The sequence below is a fragment of the Tamandua tetradactyla genome, chromosome 20 (genome assembly GCF_023851605.1).
Source record: "Tamandua tetradactyla isolate mTamTet1 chromosome 20, mTamTet1.pri, whole genome shotgun sequence".
NCBI classification, from domain to species: domain Eukaryota; kingdom Metazoa; phylum Chordata; class Mammalia; order Pilosa; family Myrmecophagidae; genus Tamandua; species Tamandua tetradactyla.
The window spans coordinates 3,840,122-3,852,386 of NC_135346.1; the positions used below are offsets into that span (position 1 = coordinate 3,840,122).

General features: G+C 36.8%; 1 protein-coding gene across 1 annotated transcript; it reads left to right on the top strand.

Annotated features, from left to right (window-relative positions):
* The first annotated feature begins 1,816 nt into the window (after positions 1 to 1,816).
* Positions 1,817 to 2,746, top strand: LOC143664773 (olfactory receptor 2T27-like). The gene has a single exon (XM_077138162.1). It carries the CDS (start codon positions 1,817 to 1,819, stop codon positions 2,744 to 2,746), a length of 930 nt encoding a protein of 309 aa, XP_076994277.1.
* Positions 2,747 to 12,265: the final 9,519 nt, after the last annotated feature.

The following is a 12,265-nucleotide window of genomic DNA, read 5'->3' on the forward strand; positions in this document are numbered from 1 at the left end:
ACTCACAAGTAGAAACAGTCTTATCATTTAGTAATATTAAATATATTTAATAATTGTATTAAAAATACTTAACTTGTTTGCCATTTGAAAATGACTTGGCAATTTTATTGATGGCATGTGAATAGGTAGATTAAGGAAGTTTACATTTAAGTAATAATATTTTATATGTGTTTACATGTATTTTCAACAATACAGCAAATGACAGCTAACACAGGAGCGAAGGCTACCTCTGGAGGCCATCCTTAGTATTTCATATATGTATGTTTTTACTGTAGTAACATGAACATAATACACAATGTTCCATTTTAATCATTTGAAAATGTACAGCTCAAAAGTGTTAAACGTATTTACAATGTTGTGCAAACATTTCCACTATCCACTTCCAGAACTTTTTCATCACCTTTTGGTGGATTTTGATCTTTACATGTATAGTATTGTATTTTCATAAGAATATATTAAAGAACAGAGAAATATATTGTAAGTTCAGAAGGAAAGTGAATAAGTCTAAAATATAAAAATGGATATGGCAAAGATATTTTATTGTGAACAGAATAGCAATTAAATTAATATTGTTCAATAAATATACTGACTTGTAATTAAGCTAGCACCCATGTCAGGTTCTGACTCATGACACTCCCCTTTCTCATCTGGGGTGCAGGCCACAGTCCATATTAATGTGTATGTGTATAAATCAGAGCCAAGAACCTCCGTGAAGCCTTGGGGCCAACTCGATGCCTCATGTACCTGAATATGGAACGCATGTTGTGCACATGGATGAGTGTGGACCTGAGTAGCACTCACTGCACCGGCAGATGTAGGTTGCATTGCTCAGGGATGAGTGTAGTTGAGTATTTGACAGAAGCACCACAGCAATCCAAGTCAGTGAAGAGCGTAGAAAATGAGTGGAGGGCACCTCACATCCAGGCACACCAGCCAAGGTTTGGAATGTGGGAGGCAAGTTAATGATTAATATGGGAGGTAGATTAAAGTCTCCTTCAGTAATGATGAATTTGGAATGAAGGTGGCATATTGTGCTAACAACTGAGTGATGGAACTCTTATTAGAGTTAAGCAAACATAGTATACACAGCCACTCACACACAAACATACACATATTTTCAGGGTAAAAATGTTCTCCTAAATGCATTGTGTATTAGGATCACACTAGTGGCTATAAAAAAAAATTAGTAGCTCGACCACTGTAAACAAAATTTAATTCTTGCACAAATCACAATCTAATGAGAGTCATTTCCTTGTCACTGTGCCAGACACCTACAGTCCTTCCACAGTGAGGCCCCACCATGTTCAGCCCTTGTCCTCCAAGCTTGTTAGTGACAGGAGGGAAAACACATAGCCTCTTACATTGTTTTCTATAGGGTTAAATAACATGGTCAGCCCAACTCCATGGAAGACAGGATTGCAATGCACCTTTGTTTCCAGGACAAAGAAGAAAAGTCAGTTTCTGTTAAAGTGCAATCAATCAGCAACCAGGAATGGATTTAGGACCTTCATTTTTAATTCATGAACTACGTTGGTCTACATAAGAGAGATCACATAAAATTAATAAATAGTTAACAGTAAATAACTTATATTTTCTCTGCTCTTTGTGTTTTGCACTCTGAGGTAAATATAAAAATATAAATGTAACTGATATATTACTAAATTTGAGAATACTTAATAAAAAAATTAAAGAATGTTTCAATAGAGAGGTTTTGAAACTCATATGAAGGAAAAATATTAACAGAGGAAGTTAAAATTAATTATTGGTGAATTTTTCCCTATTACCTTTCAGTGGAAGCAGTTGAGTTTAATTGACAATGGCACAGAATGAGACAACAGTTACAGACTTTGTACTCCTGGGACTCTTCCCTGGCATGAAGCATGCTGACATCCTCATCGGTGTGGTCATCCTCATCTATGCTTCTGCCCTTGCAGGGAATTCCACCCTGATTCTCCTCATCCTGGTGGATTCCCGCCTCCACACACCCATGTACTTCCTTCTCAGCCAGCTGTCCCTCATCGACTTGCTCTTTATCTCCACCACTGTCCCCAAGATGGCCATTGACTTTTTCTCAGGGAAGAGAAACATCTCAGACACAGCCTGTGGGGTGCAGATATTTTTCTTTCTGATGCTGGGGGGAGCCGAGTGCATTCTCCTGACCCTCATGGCCTGTGATCGCTACATGGCCATCTGCCGTCCTCTGAGATACCCAGTCATCATGAGCCAGAGGGTCTGCCAGAAGATGGTGATGGGGTCCTGGGCTGGGGGTGCCCTCAATGCTCTAGTCCAGGCAGCCTACACCATGCACTTACCTAAGTGTGGCCGCAAGGAGATAGAACACTTCTTCTGTGAGGTCATGGCGGTCTTGAGATTCTCCTGTGAGGATACCTCTGCATACAAGTTAACAATACTTGTGGTGGGCATTGTGATACTCCTTATTCCCCTTATCACCATCTTTTCCTCCTACACCATCATCTTCTTCACTGTTCTCCGCATGAATTCCCCCAAGGGGAGGAACAAAGCTCTGGCCACTTGTTCTTCCCACCTGATGGTTGTGGGCCTCTTTTATGGCCCCGCCAGCTTCACCTACATGACTCCTGGTTCCTCACACAGCTCCCTTCAGGACAAGGCTGTGTCAGTGTTCTTCTCAATTGTCACCCCTACACTGAACCCCTTTATTTATAGCCTGAGAAACAAGGATGTTTGGGCAGCATTGAGGAAGATACTGCAAAGGTGTCTCTTCTAAAGTTAGGACCCCCAATTTTTGTATTTCACATCATCTTATGAATATCATGTTATGTTTGTGAAATCAATAAATACTTGTAATATTTCTGTTTCCTATCTCTAAATATTTCTGTTCTAAAATGATTTGAGTTGATAGGTTTTGTGGGCTACACAAATGTAACACATTTTATCAAGTGAAATTAATGTTCATATATTACAGTCAGAAACAATTTAAAAAATTTCTGGTACCTTTGCTTTTTACTTTTCTTTAAATGTGTTTAGTCTGAGTTAAAAATCTTTATGAGCTTATAAGATGTATTGGTAATTGTTTCTTTCTTTCCTGTAGATCTATTTTGAAAAGGGCATGTAAAAATTACTTCACAAGAGAGTAATAAAATCTCCTTGGCTGTGAAATAGTATATTAAAATACATTATTTCAGCTATGAATGATTCACCTGTAGGTTTTTTTTTTTAAAACAATACAATGGAAACATTTTAAAAAGTATGTTAATTTCAGCATACAATAAATATATTTAATAGTCAAATTAAAAGGAAAACTTAAACATAACAATTGTTAGATTATGATTATTAAAGAGTAAATATTATTTAGGTAGATAGCATAATGCTAATGCTACTATGTTAAAAGAAATAAGGAGGTCAAACTGATCACTAGTCTCAATACACAACATGAACTATTTGCCAAAGACATCCTGCATTATCAATCATCATTTCACTGTTCCTTTAATTTTTTGTGCCATAGCTCTTCCTTTTTTCTTGCCCTGCATGTTATCCTAGAGCTCCTCTTCTGGGATCACAGCATCCTTCACTTTGGATAACTGTTCCTTTCTATGTCTGCATAGATCTAGTATAACAATCAGAAACCCTCTACTACCTCTGACCCCAACTGTGGCATCTAAATCACAGGTATTTATTGATTTGTCAAACATTACACAATATACATTAGTGTAAATTGGGTTCATGATTCCAATCTGGGAGTTTCCTGGAATTTCTCAACTGGATGAATGGTGACCCACTCTTTCACTTGGATCAAAGATAGCCAGAATGTGACTGAAGAACTACTATGAGATGAATTTCCAGTCAAAGGGAAGAAGTACCTAACTCCAGTAGAAGATGTTGCTACTAGTATACAAATATAAGTCAAGATGGAAGACAAAGTGTGTGTGATTGATTAAAGAGACTGAAAGTAGAGTTACAATATCTGCATCCAGCAGTGCCTTGGCCTTGTTCAGGTTTGATGACTGATATGAAGCCCTTCTTGAGAGCTTTGCCACAGTGATTGGCTATTTTCATGTGTGCATTTGTTCCATCAGTCTGGGTCCTGGGGTAGAAAGTAATAATTTAAGTTGTCATACAGTTTTGTATGGATTTATCCCCAAAATAGATCCAGGTTCAAGCACAAATGTACAGGTTGCTTATTTGGAATAGAATCCTGGGGAACAGAAAGGAATGACTGGAGAGAGTAAAATAGGGAAAGAATAGCCAACATAAGTATACATTTTCCTGGTCACTGCTGTGGGTTTATCTCACAGGGGAATTTCTGTGGAACAAAGTGAATGCCTCTAAAGACTTCCCTACTGATCCAAAGGGTAAGTATTTACAGGTCTCTTTACTCACAAATAGAACTTTGTTGCAAGGAATGTAATACCCTAATTCCATCTTCAATCTGTTTTTTTTGCACTTACGGGACAAGATACCACAGTCAGAGGTAGTACTGTACAAGCCCAGTAGATGCCATTGAAAGATGAGCACTGAACACTCAATATGAAATATATTTAGAGTGATGTGAACTAAGCCTAAAGAAAAGAGAATTCACTGAACAATGGTTGATTTTCCTGGAAAGGCTTATAGTGTGTGAGTTCCAACATCAAAAGGACCTGAAAAAATCCACTTTACACAGCTCAGGGCTGTACTTTTCCCTTCAGGAAGCCTCACCAGCCTTCTATCTTTCAAAGGATTCCCAGCCACCATCATTGTGGAAAACTCAACATGGGAAGGTAAGGAGAAATGCTACCCTCTATGCTGCAGCTGATCCTATGGCTCTCACTGATCTTCATCTTCTTCCTCAAACACCCACACGAGTTTCCCTCACTATTGCCCAGGGCTGCAACTTGTCCAAAGCTATTACTGCCTTGTCATTCTATTGTTCCATGGCACGCAAAATCCTAAATGACCAGGCAGAAGTCGTATTTTCAAATTCACTGAAACCCTTCCTGTAATTCCAAACAGCAAGATACAGGAAACATAGCCATAGAAGCTTAAAGGTATAGGAGCAAGAAACACGATTCCACAGTTCAGTCACTGGAAAGACAGTGTGAGTTGCCAGTCTTAGTTCCTCTTCTTGGTGTTAAGTTTCCCTTATTTTAGATATCTGGGATAAATCATAATAAGTCAGGTGATGACTTGGCACATAGTTAGTGTTATGAAGAATGGCACTTAATATATTAGCTGACATTTGACACTTGTGTAGATTTCATGCCACATATTTACACTTTGGGTTCCCTTCAATAACTCATGGCAATCCACACATGAAACTGGCCCACATTTCTTCTCCTCAGTCAGCTGGTCATAAGGGTCACTGTATGAGTACATAAGAGGGTGTGTTAGGATAAGATGCCAGGGCAAAAGCTGACATGGTCATGGGGGTCTCATTCGCAAATCTGTGTTGTGTACTTTTACTCTCTGTACTTTCTAGTGCCCACACCCAGGTGTACTGCACCAATATTGCAGTGAATTCCTATCATGCATATGTGAACTGAGGACTATGGGACTGACCACATCAAAGCACATAAGATGTAGCTCCTGTAGCTCCTATACCTCCTCTTCACTTTATGGTCAGTGCTCAGGCATTCTGTCACTGTCAGATCCCAGCAGCATTCCAACCAGAATTTGCAATATCCACCATTTCTCTTCCAAAAATGTTTTGCCCCTGATCCATAACCTAGATATTCCCCTCTTACTCTCTTATTGGTACTGTGCATAGACACCATTCTGCAACATTACCTAGCATGGTTTCCTCTAGTCCATTCTATCTTCTAAATTTTATGACCTAAAAGGCATGGAACCTTTCAAGGCAGCTTTCATTTATTGTAGAAGCCTCTCTTGAATTGGGAACTATGTGACACTAACAGCCTTCCAAGTTACCAGATAGATGAGGTCGTGCATATTATTTCCAAGTATGGAATATTATTCTTCTAAAATCAAATGAGCTAGCTAAACACGAGCTCACTTTCATAGACTAAGGTCTTCAGTGACACAATGTGTCCACTAGAGGAGTTGTTCAGCATGCTGCAGACTTTGGCAACCTTAAAAGATTCACCAACATGCCAGGACTTGAGTCTTTGAAGTGTTTAACTCTCAGGTGTTTTGGAATTTATATTTCTTGCCATGATATCCAGTGGGCTTGCTTTAACCTCCTCACGGATGTCATCACTTGTGTGAACCATTGAGAGGTCCTGTGGGAAGGCAATTTGATTTATGTCTCTACAGATTATACTGTGAAAAAATTACAGAAGAGCTTACATGGCTTTGGGACATTGCACTTCTACTCTTCCACATAAAAGAGAACTGGTTTTGATCATTTTCAGCGAGAAGGATTAAAAAGTAGATATTCATCATAGTAAATATTTATTGCAAAGAATAAAATTCATAACCAGTAAACATGATGTTTGAAGCAAAGCAGTTCAAGTGGGTTACTTCTTGGTTAGGTTGACAGTAGTCTACCAGGGGCATTAAAAGAGGGTTTGATGGAAAATAAACTATTTTCCTCATTCTTAAGTTTCCACTTGTGGTGTTAACCCCAAAATGCAATATGACTTTTTAAATATCCATTCATAGTAATGAATTTCAAGAACTTCAATTGGCTTTTATTACACAATGAGTCTTATGACACAGTCTGGGAATGAATGGCCGGTGCCAGTGGCTACACATGTTCATCCTGAATTGGATTCAGCTTTGGAAACACAAGTTTCACTTTGCAATCAGCCAGATTAAGCACTTGGAATAAGGACCCACTTCTGCTCTCCATTTTCCCTGCTTTCATAGAGAAAAATTATTGCATTTCCCTATGCATTAATGAAGTGATGCATTTTGGGCTACCTTTGAGACCTTTTTTTTTTTTACACCACAAAACAGCATACAAACATAAACATTCCTTACATTTGAACATTCCATACTTGGTGTACAATCAATGGCTCACAATATTATCACAGAGTTGTATGTTCATCATCATGATAATTTTTTTAGAATATTTACATTACTCCAGAAAAAGAAATAAAAACAAAAATGTCATACATGTTCCTCTTAACTCTCCCTCTCATTGACTACTAGTATTTCCTTCTACCCAATATATTTTAACCTTTGTTCCCCCTATTTTTTCTATACCCCTTACCTCTCCCTTTCATTGATCACTAGCATTTCAATCTACTCAATTTACTTTAACATTTGTTCCCCTTATTATTTGTTTATTTTTAATCCATATTTTTTATTCATCTGTACCAAAGATAACGGGAGCATCAGACACAAAGTTTTCACAATCACACAGTCACATTGTGACAGCTTATATCATTGTACAATCATCTTCAAGGTACATGGCTACTAGAATACAGCTCTACAATTTCAGGCACTTCCCTCTAGCCTCTCTAATATACTTTGAACTATAAAGGGGATATCTATATAATGTGTAAGAATAATATCCAGGATAACCTCTCAACTCTGTTTGAAATCTCTCAGCCACTGACACTTTATTTTGTCTCATTTCTGTCTTCCCCCTTTTGGTTGAGAAAGTTTTCTCAATCCCTTGATGCTGAGTCCCAGCTCATTCTAGGATTTCTGTCCCACATTGTCAGGGAGGGTTACACCCCTCGGAGTGATGTCCCACATAGAAAGGGGAAGGACAGTGAGTTCGCTTGCTGTTTTGTATGAGAGAGAGATAGAACACAATTGAGCAACAAAAGAGTTTCTCTGGGGGTGACTCATACACGTAATTTTAAGTAGGTTTAGCCTATACTTTGCGGGAATAAGTTTTATATGAACAACCCCCAAAATTGAGGATTTGGCCTATTGATTTAGTTGTGCACACTGCTAATGAGAATATCAGAAATTCTCCAAATGGAGAAGTTGAATTCTTCCTCTTTTTTTCCGTTCCCCCAAGGGGACTTTGCAGATACTTCTTTATTCATTGTTAAATCACACTGGGATTTATTGGGGCATTACACTGGACAAACATACAAAATCTCCTGCCTCATTCAAGTTTCCATGTATTATGGTGTTCAATTAATCTGTTCATGTAAGTTAAATTAGGGAATGCAATAGTCAAAATATAAATTTTGTATCAAATAAACTTTTTTTGCTTTAGTCTCATGCAGAAGTTGAAGTTTTAAAATATGAATGATCATTTATTTTCAAAGCCCTGCAGTATTGACATTCTTTTTTCATTCTTCATTAAAAAAAAACACTTTTTAATTTGTATGTTTAGTCATTATCATTGTACACTCTAGGAATTCCTAGATTATACCCTCTCAGCCTATCGTCTATCTTTCCTTATGGTTTTGTATGTGTCCCCAGCCCTCCTTCCTCTATCATTCTCTCATTCACCTTCATTCAGTGTGTTTACATTATTGTGCTACAATCAGGTAATATTGTGCTATCCATTTCTGAATTTTTACTATCAGTTGTGTCGCACAATCTGTATCCCTTCAGCTCCAACTACCCAATATCTACCTTATTTCTATTTCCTGATGACCTCTGTTCTTAACTGAAATTCTCAAAGTTCATTCATTAATGTTAGTTCATATCAGTGAGACCATACAATATTAGTCCTTTTGTTTCTGACTAATCTCATTCAGTATAATGTCCTCAAGATCCATCCACATTGGTTCATGCTTCATGATTTTATTCTTTTTTACAGCTGTGTAATATTGCATCGTATGTGTATACCACAGCCTGTTTAGCCAGTCATCTGTTGATGGACATTTGGGCTGTTACCATCTCTTGGCAATTGTAAATAATGCTGCTATAAGCAATGGTGCACAAATGCCTATTTGTGTCCTTGCCCTCATGTCCTCTGAATAGATATTTAGCAACAGCATTGCCAGATCATATGGCAATTCTATACTTAGCTTCCTGAGGAACTGCCAAACTGCCTTTCACAGTGATTGTACCATTTTACATTCTCACCAACAATGGATCAGTGTGCCTCTTTCTCCACATCCTCTCCAACACTTCCTGTTTTCTGTTTTATTGATAAAAGTCATTCTGGTGGGTGTGAGATGATATCTCATTGTGGTCTTGATTTGCATTTCCCTAATAGCTAGAGAAGTTAGCATCTTTTCATGTGCCTTTAGCCTTTATATTTCCTCTTCTGGGAAGGATCTGTTCATGTCTTTTGCCCATTTTGTAATTGGGTTGTTTATCTTTTTGGTGTTGAGTTGAACAATCTCTTTATATTTTGGATGCTATACCCTTATCTGATATGTTGTTTCCAAATATTGCCTCACATTGTGTAGGTTGTCTTTTTACTTTCTTGACAAAGTTCTTTGATGCACAAAAGTGTTTAATTTTGAGGTGTTCCCATTTTTCTATTTATTTCCTCAATGCTTGTGCTTTGGGTGTAAGATCTAGGGAACTCCCTCCTGTTACAAGTTTTATAGCTATTTCCCTACATTTTCTTCTAAAAGTTTTATGGTCTTAGATCTAATGTTTAGGTCTTTGAACGATTTTGAGTTAATTTTTGTATAGGATATGAGATATGGATCCTCTTTCATTCTTTTGCATGTGGATATTCACTTCTCCAAGTACCTTTTATTGAAGAGACTGTTCTGTCCCAGGTGAGTTGGCCTGACTGCCTTATGAATGATCAATTGTTCATAAATGAGAGGGGCTATATCTGAACACTCTATTCAATCCCATTGGTCAATATATCTATATATCTATTTATATGCCAGTACCATACTATTTTGACCACAGCAGCTTCATAATACTCCTTAAAGTCAAGAACTGTGAAATCTCCCACTTCATTTTTTTTTATCAGGATATTTTTAGTTATTCAGGGCACCCTGCCCTTCCAGATTAATTTGGTTACTGGTTTTTTCTATTTCTGCAAAGTTAGTTTTTGGGATTTTAATTGGTAATGCATTGAATCTGTAAATCAGTTTAAGGTAGAATTGACATCTTAACCATATTTAATATTCCAGTCCATGAACACAGTATGCCCTTCCACTTATTTAGGTTTCTTGCGATTTCTTTTAGCAATTCCTTACAGTTTACTTTGTATAGGTCTTTTGTATTCTTAGTAAAATTTATTCCAAATATTTTATTCTTTTTGTTGCAATTGTAAATGGAATTTTGTTTTTGATTTTCCCCTTAGATTGCTCATTACTAGTGTATAGAAACACTTCAAATTTTTGAGTGTTGATCCTGTAACCTGCCACTTTGCTGTACTCATTTATTAGCTCTATCAATTTTGCTGTGGACTTTTGAGGGCATTTCAACATATAGTATCATATCATCTGCAAGCAGTGAGAGTTTTACTTCTGCCTTTCAAATTTTGATGCCTTGTATTTCTTATCTAATTGTTCTGGCCAGAACTTCCAACACAATGTTGAATAACAATGGTGACAGTGGACATCCTTGTCTTGTCCCTGATATTACAGGTAAAGCTTTCAGTTTTTCCCCATTGAGGATAATGTTAGCTGTGGGTTTTTCATATATTCCCTTTATCATGTTGAGAAAGTTCCTTTTTGTTCCTATCCTTTTATTCCCATCTCTTTTATTCCTATGTTGTTTATAAATCTTGTTTTCAACAAGAAAAGATGCTGAATTTTGTCAAATGCCTTTTCTGCATCAATCGCAATGATCTTGTGGTTTTTCTGCTTTGCTTTCTTGATATGGCATATTACATTAGTTGATTTTTTTTAGGTTGAACTGTCCTTGCACACCGGGATGAATCCTACTTGGTCACAGCTTATAATTCTTTTAATGTGCTGCTGGAATGATTTGCAAGAATTTTGTTGGGGATTTTTGTATCTTTATTCATTCAGAGATTGTTCTGTAATTTTCTCTTCTTGTAGTATCTTTGTCTGGCTTTGGTATGAGGGTGATGTTGGCTTCATAGAAAGAGTTAGGTAGCCTTCCCTTCTCTTCAATTTTTTTGAATAGTTTGAGCAGGTTTTGTACTAATTCTTTCTTGAATGCTTGGTAGAATTCACATGTGAAGCTATCTGGTTCTGGACATTTCTTTTTTTGGAGCTTCTTAATGATTAATTCAATTTCTTTACTTGTGATTGGTTTGTTGAGGTTGTCTACTTCTTCCCGAGGCAATGTTGGTTATTCATGCCTTTCTAGGAAGTTGTCCATTTTACCTACGTTGTCTAGTTTATTAGCATAAAGCTGTTCATAATATCCTCTCATTACCACCTTTATTTCTGTGGGGTCAGTGGTTATGTCTCCTTTTCCATTTCTGATTTTATTTATTTGCATCTTCTCTCTTCTTCTCTTTGTCAACCGCGCTAAGAGCCGACCAATTTTATTCATTTTCTCAAAGAACCAACTTCTGGTTTTGTTGATTTTCTGTTATTTTCACATTCTTAATTTCATTAATTTTTTGCTCTACTCTTCATTATTTCTGTCCTTTTGTTTGCTTTGGGGTTAGTGTGCTGTCCTTTCTTTAATTCTTCCAAGTGAACAGTTAAGTCCTCAATATTTGCTCTTTCTTCTTTTTCTATATAGGCATTTAGGGCAATAAGTATTCCTCTAGCACTGCCTTTCTGCATCCCATACATTTTGATATGTTGTGTTTTCATTTTCATTGCCTTGAGATATTTACTGATTTCCCTTGTAATTTTTTCCTTGATCCCCTGGTTGTTTAAGAGTTTTTTGTTGAGCCTGTATATATTTGTGAATTTTCTGTCCCTCTTCCTGTTATTGGTTTACAGCTTCATTTCTCTATGATCTGCAAAAGTGTTTTGTATGATTTCAGTCTTTTTAAATGTATTGAGACTTGCTTTGTGACCCAGCATACAGTCTATCCTTAAGACTTTGAGAAAAAGGTGTATCCTGCTGCTGTGGGGTGTAATGTTCCATAAATGTCTGTTAAATGTAGTTCATTTATTGCATTATTCCAATTCTCAGTTTCTTAATTGGTCCTCTGTCTAGATGTTCTATCCATAGCTAACTGTGGGAAATTGAAGTCTTCAACTATTATGGTACATGTATCTATTTTTTTTTCATTGTTTGCCTCATGTATTTTGGGGCACTCTGGCTCAGTGAATAAATATTTATGAATGTTATGTCTTCTTGATGAATTGTTCCTTTTATTAATACATAGTATCCTTCTTTTAATTGTTTTACTTTATAAAGTCTAATTTGTTGGATATTTCTATAGCTACTCCTGCTCTTTTTCTGATTGCTGTTTGTATGAAATATCTTTTCTCACCTTTTCACTTATAACCTATGTTTTTCTTTGGGTCTAAAATGCATCCCCTGAAGACAGCATATATATGGGCCCTGTTTTTTAATCTGTTTT